This window comes from Sturnira hondurensis, unplaced genomic scaffold, assembly GCF_014824575.4.
Source record: "Sturnira hondurensis isolate 20B ecotype Veracruz unplaced genomic scaffold, ASM1482457v3 Scaffold0011178, whole genome shotgun sequence".
Classification (NCBI taxonomy): domain Eukaryota; kingdom Metazoa; phylum Chordata; class Mammalia; order Chiroptera; family Phyllostomidae; genus Sturnira; species Sturnira hondurensis.
Window position 1 is genome coordinate 950,912 of NW_028083809.1, and position 26,095 is coordinate 977,006.

General features: G+C 48.9%; 1 protein-coding gene across 6 annotated transcripts in view; it reads left to right on the plus strand.

Moving 5' to 3' along the window:
- Nucleotides 1–26,095, plus strand: part of MACROH2A1 (macroH2A.1 histone) — a 69,092-nt gene that overhangs the window by 10,161 nt on the left and 32,836 nt on the right. For all 6 annotated transcript variants that reach the window (XM_037059500.1, XM_037059501.1, XM_037059498.1 and 3 more), the window contains exons 2-4: nucleotides 104–308; nucleotides 18,936–19,042; nucleotides 19,461–19,658. In XM_037059500.1, coding sequence (XP_036915395.1) covers nucleotides 137–308; nucleotides 18,936–19,042; nucleotides 19,461–19,658 — 477 coding nt within the window. In that variant the 5' untranslated portion in view covers nucleotides 104–136. The remainder of the gene's footprint in view (nucleotides 1–103; nucleotides 309–18,935; nucleotides 19,043–19,460; nucleotides 19,659–26,095) is intronic.

The following is a 26,095-nucleotide window of genomic DNA, read 5'->3' on the forward strand; positions in this document are numbered from 1 at the left end:
CGGCGGCTGCAGGCAGTGGCATCTGTGGCAGTACCTGTTTCTCCAGGGGAAGGGCGATGGCACCATCCCAGTGATCCTGACGGTGTGCTTCCTCCCTCTGCAGTGTGCTGCCTGACCCAGCTCCAGGACCACCGCCATGTCGAGCCGGGGTGGGAAGAAGAAGTCTACCAAAACCTCCCGGTCCGCCAAGGCAGGCGTCATCTTCCCTGTGGGGCGGATGCTGCGGTACATCAAGAAAGGCCACCCCAAGTACAGGATTGGAGTGGGGGCGCCCGTGTACATGGCCGCCGTCCTGGAGTACCTGACAGGTGAGTGCCGAGTCAGCTGGGACACCGCTGGCAGTTCTGACAGCTTTTGAAGGGCCTTTTTGGTTTCTTTTCTTTTGAAACTTCAAACCCACAGAAAAAGTACAAGAATAGTACAGTGACCGCTTTCATCCAGGTCCACCAGTTAACATTCTGCCGCCCCACCCCTTGGGTGTGTACATGTGCACATACACGCATACGTTTGTTTTTGGCTGTTACATATTACATGGTTTATTTTGAAATTCCCTCACTTGCCCTAACAATGTCCTTTGTAGGTTTATTTGGTTTTCTTTCCCAATCCAAGATCCCTTTCATGATCATACCTTGCGTTATTGCGTTTGGCTCTCTGGTTTCTCTGGTCTCATAAAATCTTAAATAGTTCCCCAGCTTTTTAAAATTTTTTGTGGCATGGACTTTTTTTTTTTTCCTGACGTGGTCTTTTTGAAGAGTCCAGGTCCTTTTGCAGAATTCAGTCTGGTTGGTCTCACGCTTGGATTCGGGTTGGACCCTGTAGTAGGGATTGTGTAAGTGATGTCGAGTGCCTGCCTGGCGATGGGGCTCCCTGCGGGCACTGGTGGTGTTCAGTGCGGCCGATCGGTTATGTGGTGTCTGGGGGCCTCTGCCCATCCCGAATCGCAGGCTTGACTTGGCGGCTGTAGTGTTCTCTGATGATCTTCTGTGGTAGTTGGAAAAGGGTAAATTTCTTTTAAAGATTTTATTCATTTATGTTTAGAGAGAAGGGAAAGGAGGGAGAGAAATGTCGATGCGTACGATGTACATCGATCAGTTGCCTCCCACACGCCCCCAGCTGGGGACCTGGCCTGCAGCCCAGGCCTGTGCTCAGACTGGGAATCAAACCAGAGACCTTTCGGTTCACGGGCTGGTGCTCATCCACTGAGCCACACCAGCCAGGGCCGAATTTTCTATTTCCGTCATTTCTCTTGTGTTTATTAATTAGCATTCTTCTGTAAAGAAGAACTTTCCTTCTGTCCTTTTTATTTTCTATACTGTCAATGTTGGTTCACTGATTTTTTTAAAATTTAGTGGATTATGCACTAGCATGTCATTACTCATTATCATGCTCAAATTGTCTCAAATTTGACCCTCAAGCTGGTTCTTGTGCCCTTTTGCCATGTCTCCCTCCATTTTTGTACATTTCCTTGCTTTCCGACACTGTGAGATATGTGGGTTTCACCCTAGACCTTCCCCGCCCCCATCGTGGAATCAGCCATGTCTCCAGGGAGTCCTTGGGCCTTTTCACAGGTAAAATTCTATTGGTCTTATTGGCGGCTCCATAGGAATTTTGAGGGGCCAGCTGGCCAGGGATCCCACCCCCACTTTTAGTATTGAGAAAACAGCCTCAAAACATGAAAGGACTTTCCTGGGCTGTACGTGACCAGTGAGGATGGTGGGGGTCCCTCTGTGGGAGCAGCAAGGGCCTTTAGAGCCGTTTTCCTCAGCCCCTCAGAGAACAAGTCTGGTTCCTGTTCATCAGGTCCAAAAGGATGTGCGATAACATCTTATTCTTTGGTTTTGGTCCAGAAACACTGTTGCACAGCCTGGTCATGCCCTTAGTCTACCAGTTTACCTCCCAGGACTTAGGCATGTTAGCAGAAATCAAATCAACTCTCAAAGAATTTCTTGACATTTAGAAGGCCCTGGTTCTCTGTGCTGGGTGTCTGACACCTTGCGATAAACACACGCCCTCCCGTGGTGATGGCTGTGAGAGGTCTGCCGACTTGGACACCAGGCTGTGGTCTGTTTGAAAACCTAGTGTTGCAGTAGTTTGTGCGTTTCCACCTCACAGCACAAGGCTGTCTCCTTTGGACCTAATCCACAAATGGTGATGGCACTGGAACTTGCGGCTTTTTTCCCCCTAATATATTTTATTGATTATGCTATTACAGTTGTCCCATTTTCCCCCCTTCACTCTCTTCCACCCTGAACACCCCTCCCACCCACATTCCCCCCTTTAGTTCATGTCCGTGGGTCAAACATATAAGTTCTTTAGCTTCTACATTTTCCATACTATTCTTATCCTCCCCCTGACTTTCTTACCTACCATCTATGCTACTTTTTCTCTCTGCCTTTCCCTACTCTCTCCCCCTCCCATTCCCCTGTTGCTAACCCTTGTGATCTCCATTTCTGGGATTTTCGGCTTCCTTATCCCCTCCTCCTTTCTCATTTCCCAGGCCCTCCCCCTTGGTTCGGACCTTGGTCTTCCGTCTCTGGTCTCGTCCATGACCAGAACCCCCACAGCCTTCTAGCAGGCCCCTGGCATCCTGTCGCAGCTGACAGTCCTGCCTGAAGCTACCTGTGTGTACTTCACTAACTGGTGAAGTTTACAGGGCTGGCCCCTGACGTGGGGAACAAGCAGGGTCCCCTCAGTGGCCTTATGGCCACTTCACAGACTAAATGAAGCCCAGCCCTTGCACCCAGCTGTTTCCTGCAATAAAACCCCAAGAAAAGGGGTGATTGTTAAAAATGTACTTGGTTTTGGCTAATAAAAGGAGCATCCTCATCCCAAGTTTTAGCTTGTTTGATTTCTGATCTGTACCTTGGGTCTGATGTTTCATGTCCCTTTGGTGTTAGTCATTGGGCCCCACGCCATCCGGCCCCCATCTGTAAGTGAGGCAAAGCCTGCAGCTGGCTCTGTCACTTACCTGGCCTCTTTACCATCTTCCTATCCAGGACACCCAAGTGTGTCCTGTACTCACACAGCTAAAAATAGGGCAGGAAGAAGGAGGAGGACGGTCAGGCTGGCTCCTTGATGCCCCGAGGCTCTCTGAATTCCTTTGTCTCATGCTAGTTTGTGTGACCACCTGTGTCAACCTAACTAACACTTCAGGCCAGAACCCAGCTGACCTTTGCTAGCACCTTCTTAGGCCTTCATATTTACCTGGGGCTCTCAGCACCCACTGGTGCTCAGTGTTCTGCAGAGCCCTTCACCAGCTTCATTTTCTTTTCTTTTTTCCCCAAGATTTTATTTATTTATCTTTAGAGGGGAAGGGAAGGAGAGAGGGAGAGAAATAGCAATGTATGGTTGCCTCTCGTGCGTCCCCTGCTGGGCACTGGCCTGCAACCCAGGCATGTGCTCTGACTGGGAATCGAACTGCGATCCTTTGGTTCACAGGCCCGCGTTCAGTCCATTGAGCCACACCAGCCAGGGCTCATTTTCTTTTAAAAATAAAAAAACACAGGAAAGGGAAGACTGGGGATTTTAATGAGCCAGAGGGTTGCAACTAAAAAAAAGTTGGAAACACTGAAGTTAAAACTCCAGTGTGCTGGATACCGAGTGTGCATACACTGCATTTAAATGCACATTCTCTTTTGTGGTTATACGAGTAATTTGTGTTTGGCAATTTAAGAAGCTAAAACTCACTGTAATCCCACTGTCCAGAGATATCACAGCTGGCACTGAATGCCTTTCGTGTGTATGTGTGTGTGCATGAAAGAGTTAGATTTTAATGTAGTTGTTTTATTATAATACCTACTATTGATGATCTTCACTGATAGCCGATCACAGAAAATGGTCACTGTCGAAGCAAATCACGGAGTAATGATGGAGGTGCTCTCCACATACACTACATTGTCCATCCTCCTTCAGCTTCCCAGGGTAATTGGTGACTCCATAGTCATCTGTTGATGACTATGGACATTCATAGTGTGCTGAATGGAGGACATTCAAGGAGTGCTCTACAGAGCAGCAGTTTAGCACTAGGTGTTTTGACATTTCTTCTTGACCCGTTAATGGTTCACGTGATTCTGGTTTGGTGGTAGTGAACTCCTTTAGCTTTTTCTCGTGTGGGAAACTCTTTGAATGTCCTTCAATTCTAAAGGATAGCTTTGCTCGATAGAGTAATCTTCATTATAGGTCTTTGCTTTTCACCATTAAATATTTCTTGCCAATCCCTTCTGGCCTGCAAAGCTTGTTTTGAGAAATTAGCTGACAGTCTTATCAGAGCTCCCTTGTAGGTAACTAACTGCTTTTCTCTAGCAGCTTTTAAGATTCTTTGTCTTTAACCTTTGCCATTTTAGTTATGTTGTGTCTTGGTATGGGCCTCTTTGGGTTCATCTTGTTTGGGACTCTCTGTGCTTCCTGGACTTGTGAGTCTGTTTGCTTCACCAGGTTAGGGAAGTTTTCTGTCATTAGTTTTTTAAATCGGTTTTCAATTCCTTTTTTCTTCTATTTTCAGCAACCCCATTGTGCAAGTGTTGGTACACTTGAAGTTGGCTTAGAGACTTCTTACACTCTTCTCATTTGGGGGGAATCTTTTTGCTGTTCTGATTGAATGTTTTTGCTTCCTTATTTTCCAAATGGTTGTTTTGATTCTCAGCTTTGTCTACTCTACTGTTGATTCTCTGTAAATTATTCATCATTCCCATATTGTATCCTTCATTTCTGATTGGTTCTTTTTATTGTTTCCATGGGTTTTTTTTTAATGCCGTTGAGGTTCTAAGTTTACTTACTTTTCCCTCAAGTTGATTGAACGTCCTTATAATCACTGTTGACCTCTAACATCTAGTAGATTACCTACGTCCATTTTGTTCAGTTCTTTTTCAGTTTTGTTCTGTTCTTTCATTTGGGACATATTTCTTTGTCTTCTCATTTTGGCTGCTTCCCTGTGTTTGTTTCTATTTATGAAGTAGAGCTGCTACATCTCCCAGACTTGGTTGAGAGGCCTAATGTAATAGATTTCCTGTAGGGCCCAATGGTACAGCCTTGCCATTCACCCAAGCTGTGCATTTCAGGTGTGCCCCTCATGTGGGCTGTGTATACCCTCCCATTGTAGTTGAGGCTTGATTACAGTTGACACCTCAATGGGAGGGATTTACCCCCAAGCTGATTGGCTGCAAGGACTGGCTTTGGCTGCTATGGAGGATCAGCTATGGATGCGCCCACCCCACTGAGCACAGTTTATTTCATCAGGGCTCTGCTGCCTGCTGAGTTTGCTCCTTGAGTGTGTCACTTTTGGAGGTGGTTGGATGGTACTTTGATGTGATCTGAAGCTGTCTGCTGGGTGCACTGATTCTGGGGCCTTCAAGGAGGTGCAGGCCAAGGTCGGCCACCACCTGTGTTCTGTCCAGGGCCACCCACATGAGCCACAAAGCAATCTGCAAGTGGCTGCTACTTGTGCTGGGCTTGGAGGTGTCCAGGAGAGGATAAGCTGCAAACCAAGGCCAGCTGTTGCTAGTGCTAGGCCTGGGGCTACTTAGTGAGAGCCATGGAACATGCTGAGGTCACATGCTGCTTGTTAGGATGCTTTAGGAAAGTCTGAAGCATGATCCAAGACAGGCCATTTGTATGGAAAAGCCACTGGAAACAGCTGGGGTGGGCCTGAAAGTTGGTGGGGTGAGGTCTCAGAATCACCAAGATGGTTGACCAGTGATAGCCAGGTCAGTGGAGTCTCAGACACGGCACCTGCCTGCCAGCTCTGAGGGGAGGGTTCAGAAAACAATGGCCTCTGCCAGCACTTCTGTCTGGGAGAAAGAGGCCCCTCTGGCTCTTGTCTTGATACCAGACGCTTCATTTTTTCACTGTATGTCCCTGTTGCCTTTGAGCTGCTGCCCAGCACTGGAACTCAGAGGGAGTAAGTCCAAGTAAGTCTGTACTCAGGCTCTTTAAGAGGAATGCTGGGGACTCCAGAAGCCCTCTGTCTCAGCCACAATCCCTGCTGGTTTTCTCAGACAGAAGCTATGAGCACTTTTCTTCCCGGCCCTGGATCCCCGGGGTGGGAAGCCTGATATGGAGCTTGGTCCCCTTGCTCCTTGAGTGGGGGGTACCTCCTGAGCCGAGATATACCTCCTAATTTTTATCTACCACATGTGGTTCTGGGACCAGCCGGTCCTGTGTCTCCACCCCTCCCATCAATCACGATGGGGCTTCTTTAAATCCTTAGTTGTGGCACTTCCGTTCAGCTGGATTTCAAGCTGTTCTGAATGATGGTTGCTCTGTGGTTCAGTTGTATTTTTGATGTGGTTGTGGGAGGGCATGAGTACTGTATTTACCCACACTGCCATCTTGACCAAAGCCTGGATAATTACTGTTGATCTATCATTTAGAACTATCTCCCAGTTTAATTCTCTTCATCTGTATGTTAGCTACTATTCAGTCACTGAATTTTTAATTTCAGTTTTGATAGTTTTTATTTCTAGAAGGTTTTTTTTGGTTCTTTTGTGAATCTGCTCAGTTATTCTTTATAATCTCTTGTTTTCTCATTTTCAAAGTTTTACTTAAATATATAGGTATATGTGTATCTTATGAATAATTACTTTCAACTAAGGGATAATTGACAAAAGTAATTGAATTTATACAGTTAAAGTGTATAATGTGATGACTTGATGTACATATACAGAAGTGGGCAAAAGTAGCTTTATAGTTTATATGGGAAATAATGCAATAATTAGGAATAATTCAAGAATAAACTCTTTCACATACTCATGACTATAAACCTACTTTTGCACACCCTTATACATTGAGAAATTACCAAATTTATCTGAATAATATTAATGAGTCTATTAATATTATTATGAGTCTATTTTTTAATCATTGTGCAGAAAGCCTGTTACACAGGAATTCCTTCATGCTTTTGCTTAGTTTTTTAATAGTTTGATTCTTTTTACATTCTTATTTTGATTGATTCACTTAGAATTTAACTTGATAAATGGTATGAGATAGGGATCCACTCAGTTTTGTTCCACACGGTTATGCACTTATCTCAACACAATGAACTGAATAATCCATCTTTCCCGGTGATCAGAAATGCTACCTTTGCCACGCATGAAATTTCTGGATATAGTTAAGGCTATTTGGGGGCTTTCCTTTCTGTTTCATTGGTCTGTCCTGTTACATACTTATTAATATGTTTCTCATATCTGGTAGGACTTCCATTGTCATTTTACTTTTGTGGAAGGTAATCATTTTCTTTAATAAGTACCAGTGGAACTTATTTAATAATACCAACGATAAGTTCATATGTTCCCAAAGTACATACGAGACACACGTCTGCCTCCCTGCTCTTTCGTACACCCAATCTCCCTTTGAGGGGACAGTCATGGTTATTAGTTTCTTATATATATATATTATACATCTTCCCAAAGATGGTCTTCCCTTTTCATTTAAAAACAGATCTAGAAAATGAAATCTCAAACAATAGTGAATCAGGATAATGGGTACATGTGGTATGTGGAGACTGACGTTTGTATTTGAGCCAAAATCTCGGGAGAATCTGAGGATCGCTGACCTGCCCCTGTCCTCCCCACAGTACCCCAGCCTCCTCAACCAGGGTTGAGTCCTGACTTGAGACTGTGGGGTGAGGCCTGCCTGGGTCCTGGGCCGTCACGGGGCTGCTTTCGCCTGGGCTGACACTGCCTGCTGTGGGCCCTGAGTGCTCGAATACATGAAACCAGGCCGGTGCCCGGGAGAGTGTTCCTGCACTTCCCCTTTGTCGCCGCCCGAATGCCACATGTCTGGTGCACTTGTCCGTGATGACCCATTTATGAGAGATCACCTCGCTCCGACCAGGCGCAAGCTGCCAAGTGGGTGCTCGGGGTTGAAGGAGTCACTATTGACTTCAGCAGATTTGTGTTGGGGGTCTGTGAGGGCTAGACAAATCACAGGCCATATCACTGACCCCACGGCTGGGCCTGTGCTGTCTCCACCCCCCTACCACCGAGTACTCAGCTCCTCATGGGAGGACGGACCCTCCACAGCTGTTCAGCAAGTGCTGGGTTGGCCAAAAAGTCCTTTACATTTTTTCTGTAAATTAAAAGACACATTTTTAAATTTTCACCAATAACTTTATTGATTTGGATATTTTGACTGTCGGCTATTTCCTGTTACTGGTTTGTGGTGGGTAGAGGCCAGGGGTGCTGCTAGACATCCCCCAGTGCACACGACAGCCGCACAGCAAGGAGTTACTTGGCCAAAATGTCAATAGTACCAGGAAAATTTGTAAATCACTTTTGACATGTTTGATCAATCACAGCACCTTTTCCATACACTGCACAAATCTTTTTTTACATTTCAGTTACGGTTTTACTTTTCTTGAAATAATAAAGCATAACGTGCTAAAAATATTGTGTACTCTCTTTCCATCTTCAGTATTTAAAATGGCTGCACGAAAGCTCAGTTTTTATAAGTTTTTTTAAATTAGTTTTTTAAAAAAGATTTTATATATTTATCTTTAGAGAGGAAGCAAAGGAGAGAGGGAGAGAAATATCAATGTATGATTGCCTCTTATGTGTCCCTTCCTGGGAACTGGCCTGCAACCCAGGCATGTGCCCTGACTGGGAATCGAACCGTGGTTGTTTGGTTCGCAGGCCTGTGCTCAATCCACTGAGCTACACCAGCCAGGGCAGTTTTTGTAAGTTTTTTTAAAAATGCATGCTAATACGACAGCTGTCACCATACAGTCAAACAGAATTGCTTCGAGTGAAGTTAAAGACAACTGAGTGCTACTAGAGCCATCGTATGGAAAAAACACAGTGGGTGTTTTGGCCAACCCAGTAGTTTTTACTGAAGGATAAGATCGGTTAGAGGAGGAGTTTCCAGAGGAGGGAACATTGCTAATATCAGTGCTCCCAAGGGAGTCGATGAGGGTGAGAGCTGAACTAGACCCTGGGTGTCTAAATGAAGTGTCATCAGGACTAACGCGAGGGTGTAGGGGCCGGACCTGCCTGCAGAGAGACACGTGGGAGGGCGGTGGCCAGTGGCAAACAGGTGTCGGAGTATTTCTAGGGCTGATCCCTCACTTCTGCCTCAAGAGCCATGGAGCTTGTCTCAGCTCTGCCTTGAAAAGCAGAGGCTGCCAGGCACCGCCCAGCTGATTGAAATAACAGCATCCCAGGGTACCCCTGTGTGACCATCAAGAATGGCTTTAAAGAACTGCTTACTTACTTGAGAGAAGGAAATGGGTAAGAAATTCACAAATATCTTCTCTCCTAGTATTTTCCTGTTAAAATGTCAGCAACTAGGCCCTGGCTGGTGTAGCTCAGTGGATTGAGCGCGGGCCTGCGAACCACACGATCGCGGTTCGATTCCCAGTCAGAGCACATGCCTGGGTTGCAGGCCAGTTCCCAGCAGGGAACTCACGAGAGGCAACCATACATTGATGTTTCTCTCCTTCCCTCCTTCCCTTCCCCTCTAAAGATAAATAAAATCTTAAAATTTAAAAATGTCAGCAACTAATAAAACATACGTATAGTCTTCTAGCTTTCTTTTCCAGTCCAGAGGGCTTCTATGTCTAGTCAACGCAGTAGAAGATATGAAAGTAAGAAGCCACTCCTCAGAGATATGCATGAGTTCTGGCAGGAGGGCAAACCCAGAGGATATTAGTGATGGCCGGCCTCCCTCTACCTCCTCGTCTCTCCCCCAGCCCCCTCTGGTTCTGGTTGCCAGGAAGGTGACAATAACTCTTTGCAGATCTGCCAGGCTGCTCAGCCAGCCTGCTGCTCTGACCCCGGTTCCCACCTTTCTCCCTCTCTCCTTTTCCACCTTCATTTCCCACCCACCTCCCTACTTTATAAGCAAATGCATTCCATCTTGTGGCCAGAAAGCACATGTTTCCTGGTCCTTCAGAGGCTGGTGACAGCACCTGCCACTGAGGTGTCCTTACATGGGACTGACAACATCCTCATTTGTCTAGAGGAGGACATTTGTAGGATGGCCTTTATAGAAGACATTAATGAATGTCCTCTTTCTGGACGGAGGCCCATTCCCTGCCAGAGCTCCCATTTCTTGCCTGGAGCAACCACTTGGAAATCGAGGGCCTCTGGAAGAGGCTCATCTGCCAGCTCCCCTGGCCGTTGATGCCCTGACTGACACCCCCCGTGGTGACTGGTAGCTGAGCTAGCCTCTGGTGGACACTGGCCTCTGTCAGTCTGGACCTTGACTGTGAAAGTCAGCCTCTGCTGTTCATTCAGAAAATGAGCGCACTCAACCTGAGCAGCGTTGCTTTTGTTTGTTCCTTTTGACTCCCATGTGCACCCCAGCCCCCGATGGTCTCTGTTCGGACTCAGGTGGTGGCTTGTCATTGAGACGGTGTTGTGAGTGCCAAGAAAAGCAGAGCAGTTTAGTAAGACATCTGCCATCTATTGAACATTAACTATGTGCCAGGCACTGGCCAAGTGCTTCCCCTGTGGTAACTCACAGAGTCCTCGAACCACCTGTTTTGCTTAGGAGGGAATTGAGGCTCTGAAAGTTCAGTTAGCTTCCCTGGGGTTGCTCCTCAGCACAGTCACCGTCTCTAGAAGAGTATTTCCTGCTGGCTGTCCACTGGTGCTGAAACCTTAGCAGGCAGAGGAGAGAACGGGGACTCAAGGTCACTCGACCCCTTTTGCGTCCCCTTTGTCTTCAGTGGGCATCTCAGGAGGATGATGTATGCCCAGGTTCCAAGGCTGGTTCCTATCCTTGATGGGGCTGCATCCTGGCCAAGGAGCCCTGGATTCCTGAGGGGGCAGGCCCTGAGAGTCCCAGGTAACCACCAAAGGGCACATGGTGTGGCTCTGTAAAGGCTGGAGACCATCCTGTGGCCTGACAAGGAGAAGAAATGTTGAGGGCTTGCAGTGTGAGACGGGTGTGAGCACAAGAGGGGAGATGGCCGTTGGAGTGCCGTGTGCTGGCAGGAGGGGCAGGGTGGTTTGCTCGGTGTCAGAGGTGCTGGCTGTAGCAGCAGCAGGACAAGTGAGGTCCTGGGACAGCACTTACGGCCAGAGGTGGCCTGAGGGCTGCCATGTGGAGCCACAGAGTCTCAGAGAGGGGAGGGCAGTGTTGGTCAGGTGTCAAGGGGTTGTGTGGCTCGGGTACTGAGGGTGGACTGTGGGACCAGAAACTCTTTGCCCAGTGGCCCTTCACTGTCCTCTTAGTCAAGGGGAAATGAAGTTCTGGGTGACAGAGCTTAGGCAAATCCTTAGGCGAGTGACCCTTAGCATCAGGAAAGCACTTGGGCAGACAGTGCCTGGGCCAGGCTGGTACAGGTGACCCCACAAGTGGCAGTCTATCCTGGGGGCTTCTCTGACTATGACACACTCAGATTGTTCTAAAAACAATCAGTGTTGGAAAGAACCTGAGTCCTGGCTGGTGATTCAGTTGGTTGGAGTATTGTCCTGTACACTAGAAGATGGCGGGTTCGATTCCTGGTCAGAGCACGTACCTGGGTTGCAGGTTTGATCCCCAGTTAGAGCCTGTTCGAGAGGCAACTGATCAATGTTTCTCTCCTTCCCTTCCCCTCTTTCTAAATTCAATAAGCACATCCTTGAGTGAGAATTAAAAAAAATTAGGAAAGAACCCGAGAAGTCTTCGTATGCTCAGGACTTCTTTTAGAGAAGCGGGGTAAAGCAGGCTGGGACAGACGTTGCGCAGGAGGGCGTTGTGACCCATAGCTGAGTGGGCCAACACGGTGGCGCATCGCATGGCTGCCTCTTCTCACTTACGCTGTTTTCATTTTACATTTGAAACACAGACTGTGCACAAGATAAACTCAAACAGCACACAAGGGTAGAGCAAAATGTCCCCTCTGACCTAGGCCCCGACCCACTTCCAGGAGGCAGAGCCCTGCTGCACCCCGGTGAACGGGTGTGTGAGCGCTGCTGCTCCCCGCTGTGGCAGCAGCCCACGCAGTCCGCACTCTCTGCAACTGTTCACCCCTAAACGTCCATCTGGGAAATGGCACCATGTCAGGGCCCTTTAAGTGAGTTTCCTCTTTACATTACACCCTTCAAATCGTTTCATTTCAGCAGACATCTCTGATTGCTCGCCCCTTCCTGAGATGAATTAAGAACAAATGGCTGTGATTTTCCATATGAAAACAAACATACCCATTAACCATTTCCTTGTATTTTAACATAGAGTCCTTGAAAGCAAGTGACTGGTGGGGCAGAGGGCCCGGGTTAGAGTGGGTTTCTCCAGGCCTGCCTTGAGCACCTCCGCCTCCCACCTTCCTTCCTGGGCCTTGACTTGTGCTGCCTCAGCAGCGACCTGGGCCCTGCCCCTGCCCCAGCGCACCCTGCTGGGGTCGGACCGAAGTCCCAGATCCCGTTCCACGGCAGAGACTGCCTGTGGGGCCACCCTGGGTGCTGTGTTCTATCAAGGCAATCTGGCAGCACCGAGGTTAATCAGGTTCAAGTGCATTTTTCAAACACATGTAAACTGTTAAGTGTAAAAGCAAAGAGTAAACTATTGGGGGAAGAAACAGCAGGTTTTCGAAATACATTGCTGTTCTCCTCTGCTTGGCTCTCACGCACATCCATCCATCTATCCAGCTGGCCAGCCAGTTACTCTGTTAGAGGAAGGAAACTGAGGAAAAGAAAATCTAGTTTTCTTCCCCTAGAAATCAAGCCTGCTGTACTTTTAAAAGGTCAAGTGTGTGGTCGTAGCCTCAATCACAGTAGCTTACATGTACCCAGTGTTCTCAGCATGTAACTTGGTGACTCTTTAGTCCTCGTGAGCCTAGAGGCGACCCCAGGTATCACTCCCCTTTTACGGAGTGGGAACCAAGGCTCACGTGTGTGTGGATGAGTCACAGCTCGGTGCAGGAGCCAGAACGTATGCCCAGGCTGTGACGGCAGACCCCAGCTCTAACCTCGGTGCGCCGTGGCGCCTGCCCTCTGCCACAGACAGACCCAGGAGGTGGCCTGCACAGGTGCTCTTGAGGTTTGAAGAAGGTGGAGGAAGGCTCTCCGAGAGGGGAGGTATTCAGGCACTGGGCTGTGTCAGCAAAAGTAATGTTTGCTGAGAATCATACTATCTCCTCTTTGTTAATCTGTATAATGCAAAAAGTTTTTTTTCTTTTACTTTGAAATATAAAAACCAATGAGCTGACTTTAGAGACTCCCCACTGAAGCTGTGTTTCTCATTGGGAGAGTTTGTGGGGAAGGTGAGACCCTGGACCACATGCTGCCCCTTGGACCCCTGGCCTTAGAAGGGGTCCGTAATGTGGGCTTAACAGCAGTGAACAGGCTCGTGTCAGAGTTGGAGCATCTGCACGAGAGCAGCAGGATGCCTCCTTCTCATACAGCACCTCTCCCTCTGCACGGAACACATTGCCTTCAGGTGCTGCTGTAGGCTTTCTTTGTGGAATCCCTGGCTCCTTGAGGGCCCCGGGACAGGCAGACTGGAGAGCTTTGCTCTGGCCCACAAGCGGGGCCCTGGAGTACCAGGTTGATGGCTTGTCAGGCTTCAGACCCCGCCACTCAGCTGGAAAGGTGGGGCTTGCACCAGAGGCCTCAGGACCCGGAGGGAGTTGGAGGAAACTGGAGGAAACTGGTGCGGGCAGGATGCAGGAAACTCTTAGCTGTGCTCTCCGATTGGGGTCGATTGGGTTAAGGCCTTCAGGGATGGTGTAAAACAGCTCTGAACTCAGCGAACTGCTGATGGAAGCCTGGTGACTGCAGAGAAATTACAATAAACAGATTTCTTGTCATGTTGTTGGCTTTGTAGCAAATATCTGTTTTCTCCTTGGGATTACGTGAGCATTTGCTTGTCTTTGATTTCTGGTTGTTACTCTCAATCTTCCTTTTGTTAGAGGAGACGCTTCAAACAGCTCTGTAGAAGCCCCTGACTCTGTCCTTTGCAAGGTTTGTGTTTAGAAGTTGGCCCGGCCTCCACACATCACCTGTTAGCTGTTAGGAGTCTGACTCTGCAAACCATGACTTCATCTCCCTGAAGGAAGACAGACAGAACGCTTCAGCACTGCAGATACGGTTCAATTCAAGATGTTTGGAGGGGGAAGAGAAAAGCTATAAGCCTTTGGTCTCTGGGTGAACTTGGAAAGCAGACCTGTCAAAGGTATTCATGTTCAGACAGCTGGTCTGGAGCTGGAAAGGCTGCCAAATTATGCTGTTCCTCAAGGCTGCAAGAATTTTGTGAAGTGGCCTTAAAACGATCATGCTCAGTGAGGCTGGGGGACACTGGGCCCCGGGGGTACCTCTACAGGATGTGCTGTGCTGGGGGAGAATAAGGTCGCCTGGCTGGTCCAGGCCAGCACAAAGGATGGAGCCAGCTCACTATTTGCCAGAGACTGGACTGAGAGCCAGAGATGCTGGGGTGTCTTGCAAATTAGATCTTCAAACAAATAAGCAAAAAAAAATCTTTAAAAAATAGCACATGAGTTGGCCAATGTTGTTCCTTCAGCATGTCCCCTTCACAGTGTTTATAACTAGGGAACCCTACCACACTTAGGGTTCTCTCCAGAGCTGACCCCCAGGGCCATGGCCCCCAAACCAGTTGAGTGTTGGCCACCAACCCCTGCTGAGTAATAAAATGAGACTGTCACCGGCCTGGAGGACTTGGTTTGAGGGATGGAGAACCTGGTAAGGGGTGTGTTTCTTATCCTAACTGCTCTCTGCAGTTTCCTCTTGTGGTTTCTTGTGGATTCTGTTTGTTTTGGTTACAGCCCCTGGGGCTGTGGTTCCTGAAAACTCCCTCAAAGGGAGGACAAGAGTGAGTGTTGAGCGAGCGTTGAGCTTGGGAAACCATGGGGAATAGGATTTGTGTCTGTAGATCTGGTGCTGTCCTGCTTCTCTTTCTCAGAATTCCTTTTCTCTTGAACCAGTGAGAGGTTTAAAAAATGTTGTTTTTTTTAAAGAGGCACAAAACCTTCCCAAACATGAGCTGCACCACGGGCAGGACCCCACCCCTGTGCACAGGTGGGGGCTCCATTCAGCTGATGCTGGCCCTGGCCCATCCCCACGGGCTCCGGGTGTGGTGACAGGAACCGACATCAGCCCTGAGCCTGGGCTTCCGTGACTGAGCTCTCACTCTCATTTGCAAAGCCTGGATCACTTGCTGGGAGGGAAACTCAGTCAGGAAGTGCCCTCTGGAGGTGGGTACCCTGTCCCATCACTCGGCAGCGGCAGCGGGCGCCTCTCTCCTAGAACGCAGATGGGAGTGTTCAACCTCATCCAGTTGCTGTCATTTTGCACCTCCCCTCTCCCCTGAAGGGGCAGCCCTCTCTCAGCCAGGAAGGCCCTTTAGCATTGGGCTTCTAAAATCAGACTGAGGCTGAAAGGGTGGGTTTTACTGAACAGTTGGCCGGGAGTGAGCACGTGCCCTGGATCCCTGCATTTGTTACCAGTCAGATTTCTCCTCCATCTTCGTTGGCTGTTCTAAAATGCCCAGTTGTCTGCCTGCTGCAGTGCCGGGTGGGGCAGGGCACGCACTTCTCACAAAGGTGTGTCTCTGAGGTGTTCTGTCTTTTGTGTCCCTTGGTGAAGGGGTTACTATGGTAACGTCCCCTGGCAAACAGGCAGGAGGAAATGGAAGATAAGGTTTTCGCTCAGCTCTAGGTGGAGTGTGGATCTCTGCCCCTCATTATTTTCAGTTGGCAGGGTTTCCCTCCCGTCCCACAGGGCTGAGTTCAAAGGTGAGCTGGAGTTTTGCAAAAAGGATGGGGTCCTGGATTTTCTGGGTCCTTGGTGAGGAAGGCGGCAGAATGACGCCCTTGCCCAGCTCTTTACAAGGGGCTGCAACCCTCCTCCTGCCGCTGCATACACGTAGCCCAGCCACTCTACTCCACCTCATTGTCACTTGCAGGTGGAGCCGGTCTGGCAGCCCCAAATCTACTGCTTCATTAGTGGTAAGTGGGTTGAAGCCAGTGGGAATTCAGCCAGTGGAAATCCCACAAAGCGGGAGTTCAGGGTGGGCGGGGGGAAGCTCATGGAAGTCGGAGGGAGTTCCTGGAGAGTTGATTTTCAGCGCTCTCAGCCACAGGTGCTACCTATAGGTCACTCCATTGCTTTATTTCCCTGTGTTGTCTACTTCCCATCCCCTACCCAAATCAGGGGGCCAAGCACACTGAATTCTGGTGATCTCTCACATGCTCCAGGTCTTTGCGGTCATTGTCACCATCTTCCTGCACAAATAGAGCAATGCTGCCAAAAATAAAAAGACCACATCCCTCCTTTCCTTTCCCCCACCAACGGCCACTGTGCCTTTTCTTGGGGCAAGCCTTCCACTAACACTCCAGACAGAAAGAGGAAGCAGGCCCCTCAGCTTTCCTGAGAAACCGTAGTTTCAAATGATCTTCTTGCCACAGGGGTGGGTTTGGGGCACCACTGTGAGTGTTTCTCTGCCTCTTTCGGAAGAGGCCAGGCAGAGCGTCCTTAGCACTCCGCAGACACTGATGGGAGTGGGGGTGCAGGACCCAGTCAGGTGGGCTCCCGCTCCCACTGCAGCCATCCTGCTGCGCAGGCTCCCGCCCAGCAGCAGCTGTGACCAGCCCTCCTGCCTGTGCCTTTACCCTCAGCTGGGCTTCTGCTCCCCGGCCCGGGCCGTGGTCAAGACTGTAGCACTGCAGATATGCTGCCTCCACCAGGGACAGGGCAGCATGAAGCTGGGCTGGACAGGCAGGCGTTTCTGCATTCATGGCTCCTGAGGCCTAGGGTCATTTAGGCATCTAAGCACCCTTCTCTGCTTGGCTAAGGTTAGGTCCACCTGTGCTGGGCATTGGCTCATACCGCCAGGAGCACTTGGAGAGAAGGTTCAGTGAAACCACTAGGTGGGCCATTCCCTGCCCCTAGACAAGGGCTGTGCTGGGGAACATGGGGAACAGCTCTGTCAGGACTGGTAGGTGAGCATGGGAGATGTACTGATGCTCTCCCCCTTTCCCTGGACAACTCTCTAGTCACTGTCACATGTGAAATCCAGGGTGAGGGGTTCTCACCAGGGAGCATGGGTCAGGCAGGTGCCTCTGGTGTCCTGTGTCATCAGTGCTGTGGTTACTGATAAATGAATTCCTGCTGTTGCAGGTGTGACTGATTTTTCACACACACACCCCCCCCCACCCCACCACCACCAACAGGAGAGTTCGAGGGAGTAGCCAGGCAGCTTATCATCCTCACACACTGAGCAGTTTCCGCATCAAGTGCAGCTGTCAGTACCTCTTCACAATGAATACCATGTAATATTGTCAATCTTAAATGCTTGGTTTTCATGTAGCTGGAAATTTCCCCCCTAGTTATTTTATAGTGTTTCCAAGTTGTGACTTGCCAGAGACATCTCATGTTTCCAACATAACCTACACTGGTGGGAGTTCTGGAGTGCCAGGAAGAGGTCAGGCTCGAGTTGAGCCCAGAAGCGTGGGCTAGAAGGACACTGTAACAGGACCGAGGCGTGGGCGGAATTGCAGAGGTGGGGGTGTCACGTGCACGTTGAGAGAGCCTCTGTTTCTCACAAAGAAACGGGGTGAGAAGGTTGGCAGTCTCCAAGAGAACCGTGCCGCCAGGGAGGAGTTCTCTCCAGGAGGGGAGAACCGTGCCGCCAGGGGCCCAGTCTTTGATTTCCTCGTCATTGGTGCTATGGCGTCTTGTCTGGTGAGAGAGAGCCCGTCCCGGAAGGCAGGTAAAGAAACCCTAACCTATCCAGCCACAGGTCGGGCTCAGATCCCTCTAGCTTTCTTTTTCTTTATTTTGAGCAGTGTCAAATAGATAGAATGTTCCTGGAAGAGGAACACCCTTGCATCCTCACCTAGATTTACCAGCTGTTAAAATTCCACCACCATTACTTTTCGCTGTAGAACTTTTCAGAGTTATTCGAGAGTGAATTGCAGACACGAGGACATTTCACCCCTAAATACTTCATGTATCTCTTCAGAAAAAGGTGTTTTCCCCATGGAGTGGGGATACCACGATCACACCCGAGAAGAGCAGTCATCTCTGGTGTCTAACAGCCAGTCCACATCCCGATTTCCTCGGCTGTCTCCAGAATGAGTTTTCTAGCTTTTTTTGTAATCAGGATCTCATGCGAGATTTACAAATTGTATTTGGTTGTTATCTATCTTTAATCTCTTTCTAATCTACTACATGCACCCCACCTCTTTCTTTTTATACGTATTTTTACGACATTGGCTCTGTACAGTCCAGTCATCTCTCTCCAGTTTTGAGCCTGAGTGTGCAGGTGGTCAGTGTGGACTTCAGGGACACGGGCTGACTAAACACCTGTCACATGCCACCGCCCCCTGAAGCCCTCCCTGTAAACCCACGCAAGACCCATTGCTCTGTCCCATGCCTGCACAGTTCACTCTCAGGGGCCACACTTTTGGCTCCTCAGGGTTGGTCCTGGTGACACCTGGACATCCTGGACTGACATCCTGCTGACTGCAGCCAGCCCTGTTTTGGCAAAGAAGTTCAGATCTCAGCTCTGCCACTTCTTACTGAGGGACCTTTGGCTGGTCTCTCCTCCTTTCAAATCCTCAGTGTCTTCATCTCCAAAACAAAGGGGTTGTACCAGAGGTTTGACTCGACACCTCTGTACTCAACTCAAAGTGTGCCGGGCAGACTGCCTGCGTCTTGCCCCTCAGGGGGCTTCTTCGGGAACCGGTGCCTGTGCCATTCCCAGCACCACGATTGGGGGCTGGGAGGATGCGGGTGGTCCTCTGATGCCCTAACTCAGGGGTGTCAAGCTTATTTTCACCGGGGGCCACATCAGCCTCGTGGTTGCCTTCAAAGGGCCGAATGTAATTTTAGGACTGTATAAGTGTAACTACTCCTTAACTAGGGGCACGGAGCTCAGCGCGGCCACTGGGTAGAAACAGGGTGCCAGGCTGGATAAAACAAGGTGGAGGGGCGGATTTGGCCCACGGGCCTTGTGTTTGCCACCTGTGCCCTAACGCGACCACGTGCTGTTCCCCACAGCGGAGATTCTGGAGCTGGCTGGCAATGCGGCGAGAGACAACAAGAAGGGACGGGTCACGCCCCGCCACATCCTGCTGGCCGTAGCCAACGATGAAGAGCTGAATCAGGTAGGGGCTCTTGTAGCTGCCCTACCCCAGGCCCCTGAGCAGCCGGTCCTGCTGTGTGAGGGACAGCGGTCTGTGCAGGGGGCGTTGGTGTTGGGCTGGCTGTCAGTGGCGTGGACTGTTAGCGTTGTCCCCTCACAGCAGGGGCCATCACAGCAGTGTCTCCTGAAGGCCTTATTGGGAGTGGGGGGCAGGGATGAAACAAGGTACTTGGTGCTCTGAAGAGGAAAGAGATCATCAAAATTCCCCACCCTGAGTGAGGGACTCTGAGGACTTGTTCCCATGGAGTAAACCTGGGTCCCATCCACATCCTTGTAGAGGACCAACCAAAACGGAAAGCCTCGATGGGCAGGGCAGATGTCGTGAAGGTCAGAGGCAGGGTGGTCTGGCTCACCATTTGCTACTTTGGTTTTCCTGCAAGCTGCTAAAAGGAGTCACCATAGCCAGTGGTGGGGTGTTGCCAAACATCCACCCGGAGTTGCTAGCAAAGAAAAGAGGATCCAAAGGGAAGCTGGAAGCCATCATCACGCCGCCCCCAGCCAAAAAGGCCAAGTCTCCATCCCAGAAGAAGCCCACGTCTAAGAAGACAGGAGGCAAGAAAGGGGCCCGGAAATCCAAGGTACGTGACTCATCAGGGGTGTGTGAGGCAGGGCAGGGCAGTGCAGACAGGTGGATCGAGAGGGCTTCTTCCTGCTGAGTACTCATCCCACTGATGGGGTGCAGCACTACGGAGGGACATGTGGGAACCAGTTACAGAGGGTCTGGTCCTGCTCAAGTGGCCAAAGTCTGGACACAGTTTTGGGACTGGATTCCTGCAGGCAGGGGGCTAGGTGGATCGGGGTCAAAGGGCCTTGTGCCTGGCCCTTTGAGGGGATGCCCCCACCTGTGGGAGGTAAATTGTGTGCACAGTAGCTTCCCTGTGCTGTGGACAGTGACCATCAGGCCCTGCCCAGAGGTTGCCAGCTGCCTCCTTCCCCGGGCGCTCTCAGAACCGATGTTGAGTTGCCATGGCTGCATGTCCTCCTGACCATGTTCCAGCCGGGACAGTCCAAGACAGTTTGCTTTTTAGAATGATTCCCTCATTAAGGAGCAAAACAGGTGCGTTATTGAGGCCCTTCCTACTAGACTCAACTGGGGCTGAGACCAGGTCGTGGGTGCCAATCTTCTTGTAGTGAGAGAAACCTTCTCATTAGTATGCCCCTTTGTCACTGGGCTCTGCCTCCAGCAGCTGTCACAGTGGGCACCCGGGCTAGCAAACGAGGTCCAGTGCGGTTGGAGCTCTGGGTGAGTGGGATTGCCTGGCCCTGCGGCAGCCTCTCTGGAGTCAGCCTTCCAGCCACCAGCCAGACTAGGGGACAGTCAGCTTTGGCAGAAGGTGGCCTCACTATTTTGTAAGCCCCTGGATGAACTCCTTGGAAATGACTCATTGGGTCTAATGATCCTGGTCAGGACATTCTTCCTCCTGGAGCCCAAAGCCTCTCACCAGAGTGAAATGGTGAGGACACCTCCCAGGACAGCTGCAGGGGCCCTGGCCCAGAATCACACACCTGCTGCTGTCCCAGCCTGTCCCCTCATGTGATCCTGTCCAAAGATTGGGTCTCTGGTATGTCTGTGCCTCAGCCGGACTGGCTTTCACCACACAGGGGCACCTTCCCTGACCTCTAACCTCCCATCCACACTCTTGGCAGGCCTTCTGTAGTTGAGGTGGAAGAGGGTGTGCTTTTTTGTACATCCTTCTCTGTGCAAACAAGAGCTTCCCTGAGAACATTGGAGTCTAAATTCCTCTTTCCAACAGACCACCCGCCTCACTCCCCCCATCTCACCCCGCCCGGCCCCAGCTCTTTGAGAGAGAAACCCGATATTGAAGAGCATCCTGTAAATCCATTTCCAGACGCTTGCACTCCGCCTAGCTCACAAGTCCTGGAGGAGGCTTGGAGCCAGGCGGGGAATTCGCAGAGTGCTCCGCTCTCATTCCTGCGAACTATAAAATTAGCAGGCTGACGGTTTCTTTTCCCCCTTTCAACATTTGCAGTTGGGGGGAGGAGCAGGATGGGGAAGGCAGGGAAAAGTGCCTGCACAACCCCTTTCAGATGTTAAAGGAGAATAAGGTGCAAAGTCCATCATCTCTTTGAGACCAGGCCCCAGGGAGCGGGCTGCCCACAGAGCAGGGCGCTTGCTGCTGGGCGCGGGGCACCAGCAGGGCAGGACCTCGTCCCTCTGCCTGGCCATCCTCCAGCTGTGGCCCAAGCCGTGGCCCTCGTTCCTGTTTGTGCAGCTTCCCGACTGCAGTGTGTCTGGCATCCCCGGGCTGACCCGTGCTCCCTGTCACTCTGATTCCTAGCAGTTTTGCCCATGACTTTCTGAACTTTCCAACCAACCAAACACTAGAAAGGCTTTTCTTTCTTTTTGGACTGGAACTATGGAGGGGGCGTGAGTGCGTCTCGTGCTCCTAGTAGCTATATTTGGAACCGTGTTTCTAATACCCACATGTCAATAATCGCTCGAACACTCCGCTTTTCCCTTGATTACAAAAGCAGGAAGTCTGTTATGGTGGTCTGTTTTTCTTCCACACAATGAATCACATTGTCTGCTTACTGTACGAGTGTTTGGCTAACATTAAACCCTGGGGGAAGCTGAAATTGGAACCGTGAACAGCTAATTTTCAAAACATTTGTTTAATGTAAATTGTGGTGTCAGCTCCCAGAAAGAGCAGAGAACCCTGCATCTCCAGGTTTAAGTGGAATGTTCTGAAAATAACCTTTCCAGAGACAGCCGGAGAGCCTTCGTAACATGCTGAAGTGCTTGCAGTGGAGGGGGGTTGGTATTTTTCAAGTGTCAACACTCGAATTCCCAGTCATAATTTTCCTCCCAATTCCATGTTGTTGGAAGTTTTTGAAAGTCTCCAGTTGTGACAGCTGAGTCAGCTGCAGTGGACATGCTGAGAGAGTGGAGAAGGCAGCAGAACCCACCAGGAGGCTGGGAGGCTGGAGCCCTGGCAGTGCCTTAGGGCTCCCACTGCCTATGTGGGTGGCCTCAGGCAAGTCTGTGCCTTGGGTTATACCCCCTCCGATAAAATGATGAGGTCCATCCCAGACTTAGGACCCAGTGACTCAACGAATATTCACACAATGTGCTTTTGACTAGGTAGTAGGTGTAAGAATTCGGGTGGTGCAGGAGTACATGGTGATAAAATCTTACTCCCACCAGTCCACCCCGCTTCCTCCCAGACAGGTTTCTATAGTCAGTTTCTATGTGTCCTTTCAGAAAGGCTCTGCACAGAAAGGCACGTCAGATATGTGCCCCATCCTACTGAAACATGTCACCCACTGTTTCAGCGGTGTTTCACGGTGGCTAGGGGTGCCACTCACCTGGCTTCGCATTCCAGTTCTGGCATTTCCTGGCTAGGTGGCTTTGGGAAGTGACCTGACTTGGGAAATGACTTGAGCTCTGTGCTATCTTTCTCAGTGTTCTCATCTGTAAAATGGGTGGCTTTGAAGAGAATTCACTGTTATAAGCATGAAGCGCTTATAACAGTGTTGCCCAAATGTTAGCTGCTGCAGTTACGAACTCGGCAGTGCTTCAGTATCTGCACGTTTGGGCCGCCTTAGTGTCTCCTGTGTGACTCTGGTTACTTACATAGTGTGCAAGACCAGTGCACCCAGATATGCATGCATGAACTTCTGGTTGTTTCTGTCATTCACTCTGTGCACAGCACCACAGGGACGTCACTGCTTGCGGGTCTCCGTGCTGCTCACATGCCAGGGTATCTGTAGGATGAAGTCCTCAAGGTGAACTTGCTGAGGCAGACAGTGTGTTTTTCAACTTTGATGGCTATTGCTTATGTATAGAGCATTTTATCCCATTAAGAAATTTCAAAAGCCCACCCATTCTTTCACCTTGTAACACTGGGTTGGTGAAAGAAGATGCAGTCATGTGATCGGTATCGTTTAAGTCCACATGTGTTCGTCGTTACAGTTCTCAGTAGTGGGGTACAGCAGGGAGCTTGGTCTCATGAGGGGACAGTCATCAGCGAAGGCTGTGGGAGGAGAGCAGGCACAAGGACAGGAATAAAGTGGAGTGATGGCACATGCAGTGTGGTCAGACATGGGTGCTCAGGTGAGCCTTGTCAGTAAGGTGACACTTGAATGGGGACCTGACAGAGTGAGGTGTCGGACGTTCAGGTGCCTGGGAGGAGACCAGTCTGGGAAGAGGAGTAGCTGGGGCCCCGAGGTGGGAGCACGTGTGGCTCCTTGCAGAGAGAAGCGGACAGGATTTGCATGCAGGGTCCCTCACGTGTCTCCAGTGGACGCTTTTCGCAGTCAGAGAAGCCCGGGGTCCTTCTGGAGATGAGGTTTCAGTGTGTAAAATACCAGATTCAGAGGAAACCACTTTTTAAAAAAAGAAAACAAGTGTGGTTTTCCCTGTGATGAGAACTCTTAGGATCTGCTCTCAACAGCTTCCATGTGGCACCATACAGCCGTGTTAACTGCGGTCCTCAGGTCCTGTGTCACAGATGTGTCACCCGCTGCTGCTGCTTGTTTTTGTACTGCATGAGGAGAGGAGGGGCTCATGGGGCTGTGAGGCTGAGACAATTGACGACCCCATTTAAATAAAATACAAAACTATAAATATAAAATTAGATGTAGGGCCTTAGATGGGATCTGCACAACCTAAGGGACCTTTATTATTTTCACAGTAAATTCATTCTGCAAGGGTGGATATTTTGCTTTTCTGTTCTGATATATCACTTAACACCGTGTTTGGGAGGTTCACCTAGGTTGCTGTGAGTAGCAGACAGCACCAAGTCCATATATTTCACTGTCGGAATTGACCACAATGTACTTATTCTGTGGTTGAGAGATTTGTTTCCAATTTGAGGCTCCTATTGCAAAAGAGCAAGGCCTTCTGTGCACACACGTTGCATTGTGTTGGAAGTATGTCTTTGAGTGGGATTGTGATGTCTTCGGTGTTCACGTGTTCAGCTTTAGGGAATGGGGCCAAATAGTTTCTTTCCCAAGTGGCGGTGAAGTGTACCGTCCGGTGCAGTGTATGAGCTCCAGTTCTACATTGTAGCCCAAGCAGGGACTTGGAAACTTAACTCTTAGCCATTCTGGTGGGTGTGTATTGTCCTGATGACTGAGTAGCTTTAGCATGTTTTCAGGTAAATTTTGGTCCTTTGGATATTTTCTCTTGTACAAATATTTTAGGCATTTTTTAAAAATTAGGTTATCTCTCCATTTTAATGACTTACAGTTCTTTCTGTATTATAGGTGAGTTCTTTTTCATTGACACATAAGGTTATATTTGTTGACACGTAATTGACATAAGAGTATATTTGTTTTAGGTGCACAACATAATGACTTGCTATTTGTATACACAGCTGATACTTGACTAATGTTTTGCTGTAACACTGAGCGAGGCCTTGGGAACTGAGTTCTTGGTTGTATATAGACTGGCCTATGGCAGAGTTCTTGTGTCATCACACAGCTTTCCCAGAACCTGTTGATGTTACGTGAGGGCTTACAGTATGTGAAATGATCCCATGAGTCTAGTTAGCATTCGTCACCAGTCATGGTGATAAAGTTTTTTTCTTGTGATGACAACTTTCAGAATCTGATCTCCTAGCAACTTTCAAATATGCAATCCATTGTTACCAACTGTAGTCACCATGCTGTACATCACATCCCTAGGACTGACTGACTCATAACTGGAAGTTTGTACCTTTTGACCTGCTTCAGCAGGTTCATCCACCCCCACCTCTGGCAACCACCAGTCTGTTCTTTGAACTGTTAGCTTAGTTTTTGTTGTTGGGCTTTTTTTAGATTCTACATATAAGTGAGACCATATGGTATTTGTGTTTCTCCATATGACTTATTTCACTCAGCATAATGCCCTCAAGGTCCATCCATGTTGTTGCAAATGGCAGTATTTTTTATGGCTGAATAATACTCCATAGGTATATTGTATTCTTGTGTTGTTATTTATTATCATTGTATTATTTTCCATACAAACAACTGTGAACCTTTGTTTGCCCCACCCTGTATTTGTAAAATACATCCTGTATAACAGATATGTGTCATGTTCTCTTTATCCACTCACCCATCCATGGACGCCATTGGTCGTTCCAGTATCTCGGCTACTGTAACATGGGGGTGCATATATCCTTTGGTGTTGGTGTTTTTGTTTCCTTCCTGTACATACCCAGAGGTGGAATTGTTGGATCATGTAGTAGTTCTACTTTTAACTTTTTAACGAAACTTCATGTTAATTTTTGTGGTAGTTGTACCAATTTACATTCCCACCAAAAAGTCCTCTTTCTCCATATCCTCACCAGCAGTTGTCATCTCTTGTCTCACGATATCTCACTCTGGTTTTCACTTCAGTTTCCTGATACTGAGTGATATTGAGTACTTTTTTCTGGACTTGGCCATCTCTATGTATTCTTTGGAGGACTGGGTTTTTGGGTTTTTGCTATTGAGGTTTATGAGTTCTTTGTATATATTGGATATTAATCCCTTATCAGGTATGTGATTTGCAAATATTTTCTTTGCCTTTTTATTTTGCTTATGGATTCCTTTGCTGAGCAGAAGCTTTTAGAAAGTTTGATGGAGTCCCATATGTTGTTTTTGCTTTTGCCTTTGCTTGTGGTGTCAAATCCAAAAAAGTCACTGCCAAGACCAAAGTCTAGGAGCTTACCTATTATGTTTTCTCCCAAAGTTTTAGGGCTGCAGGTCTTCTTTCAAGTCTTGAACCCATTTTGAGTTGATTATTGAGTATGGAGTCAGATAGAAGTCCAGTTTCATTTTTTTGCATGTGAATATCTAGTTTCCCTAACACCATTTATTGAAGAGACTATTCTTTCCTCATTGCATATTTTTGGTGCCTTTGTCAAAAATTAAATGACAGTATGTTCATGGATTTGTTTCTGGGCTTTCTGTTCTGTTCCACTGATCTATGTGTCTGTTCTGATGCTAATACCATACCATTTTGGTTACTGCAGTTTTGTGATACAGTTTGATATGAGGAGCATGATTACCTCTGTTCTTATTTCTCCAG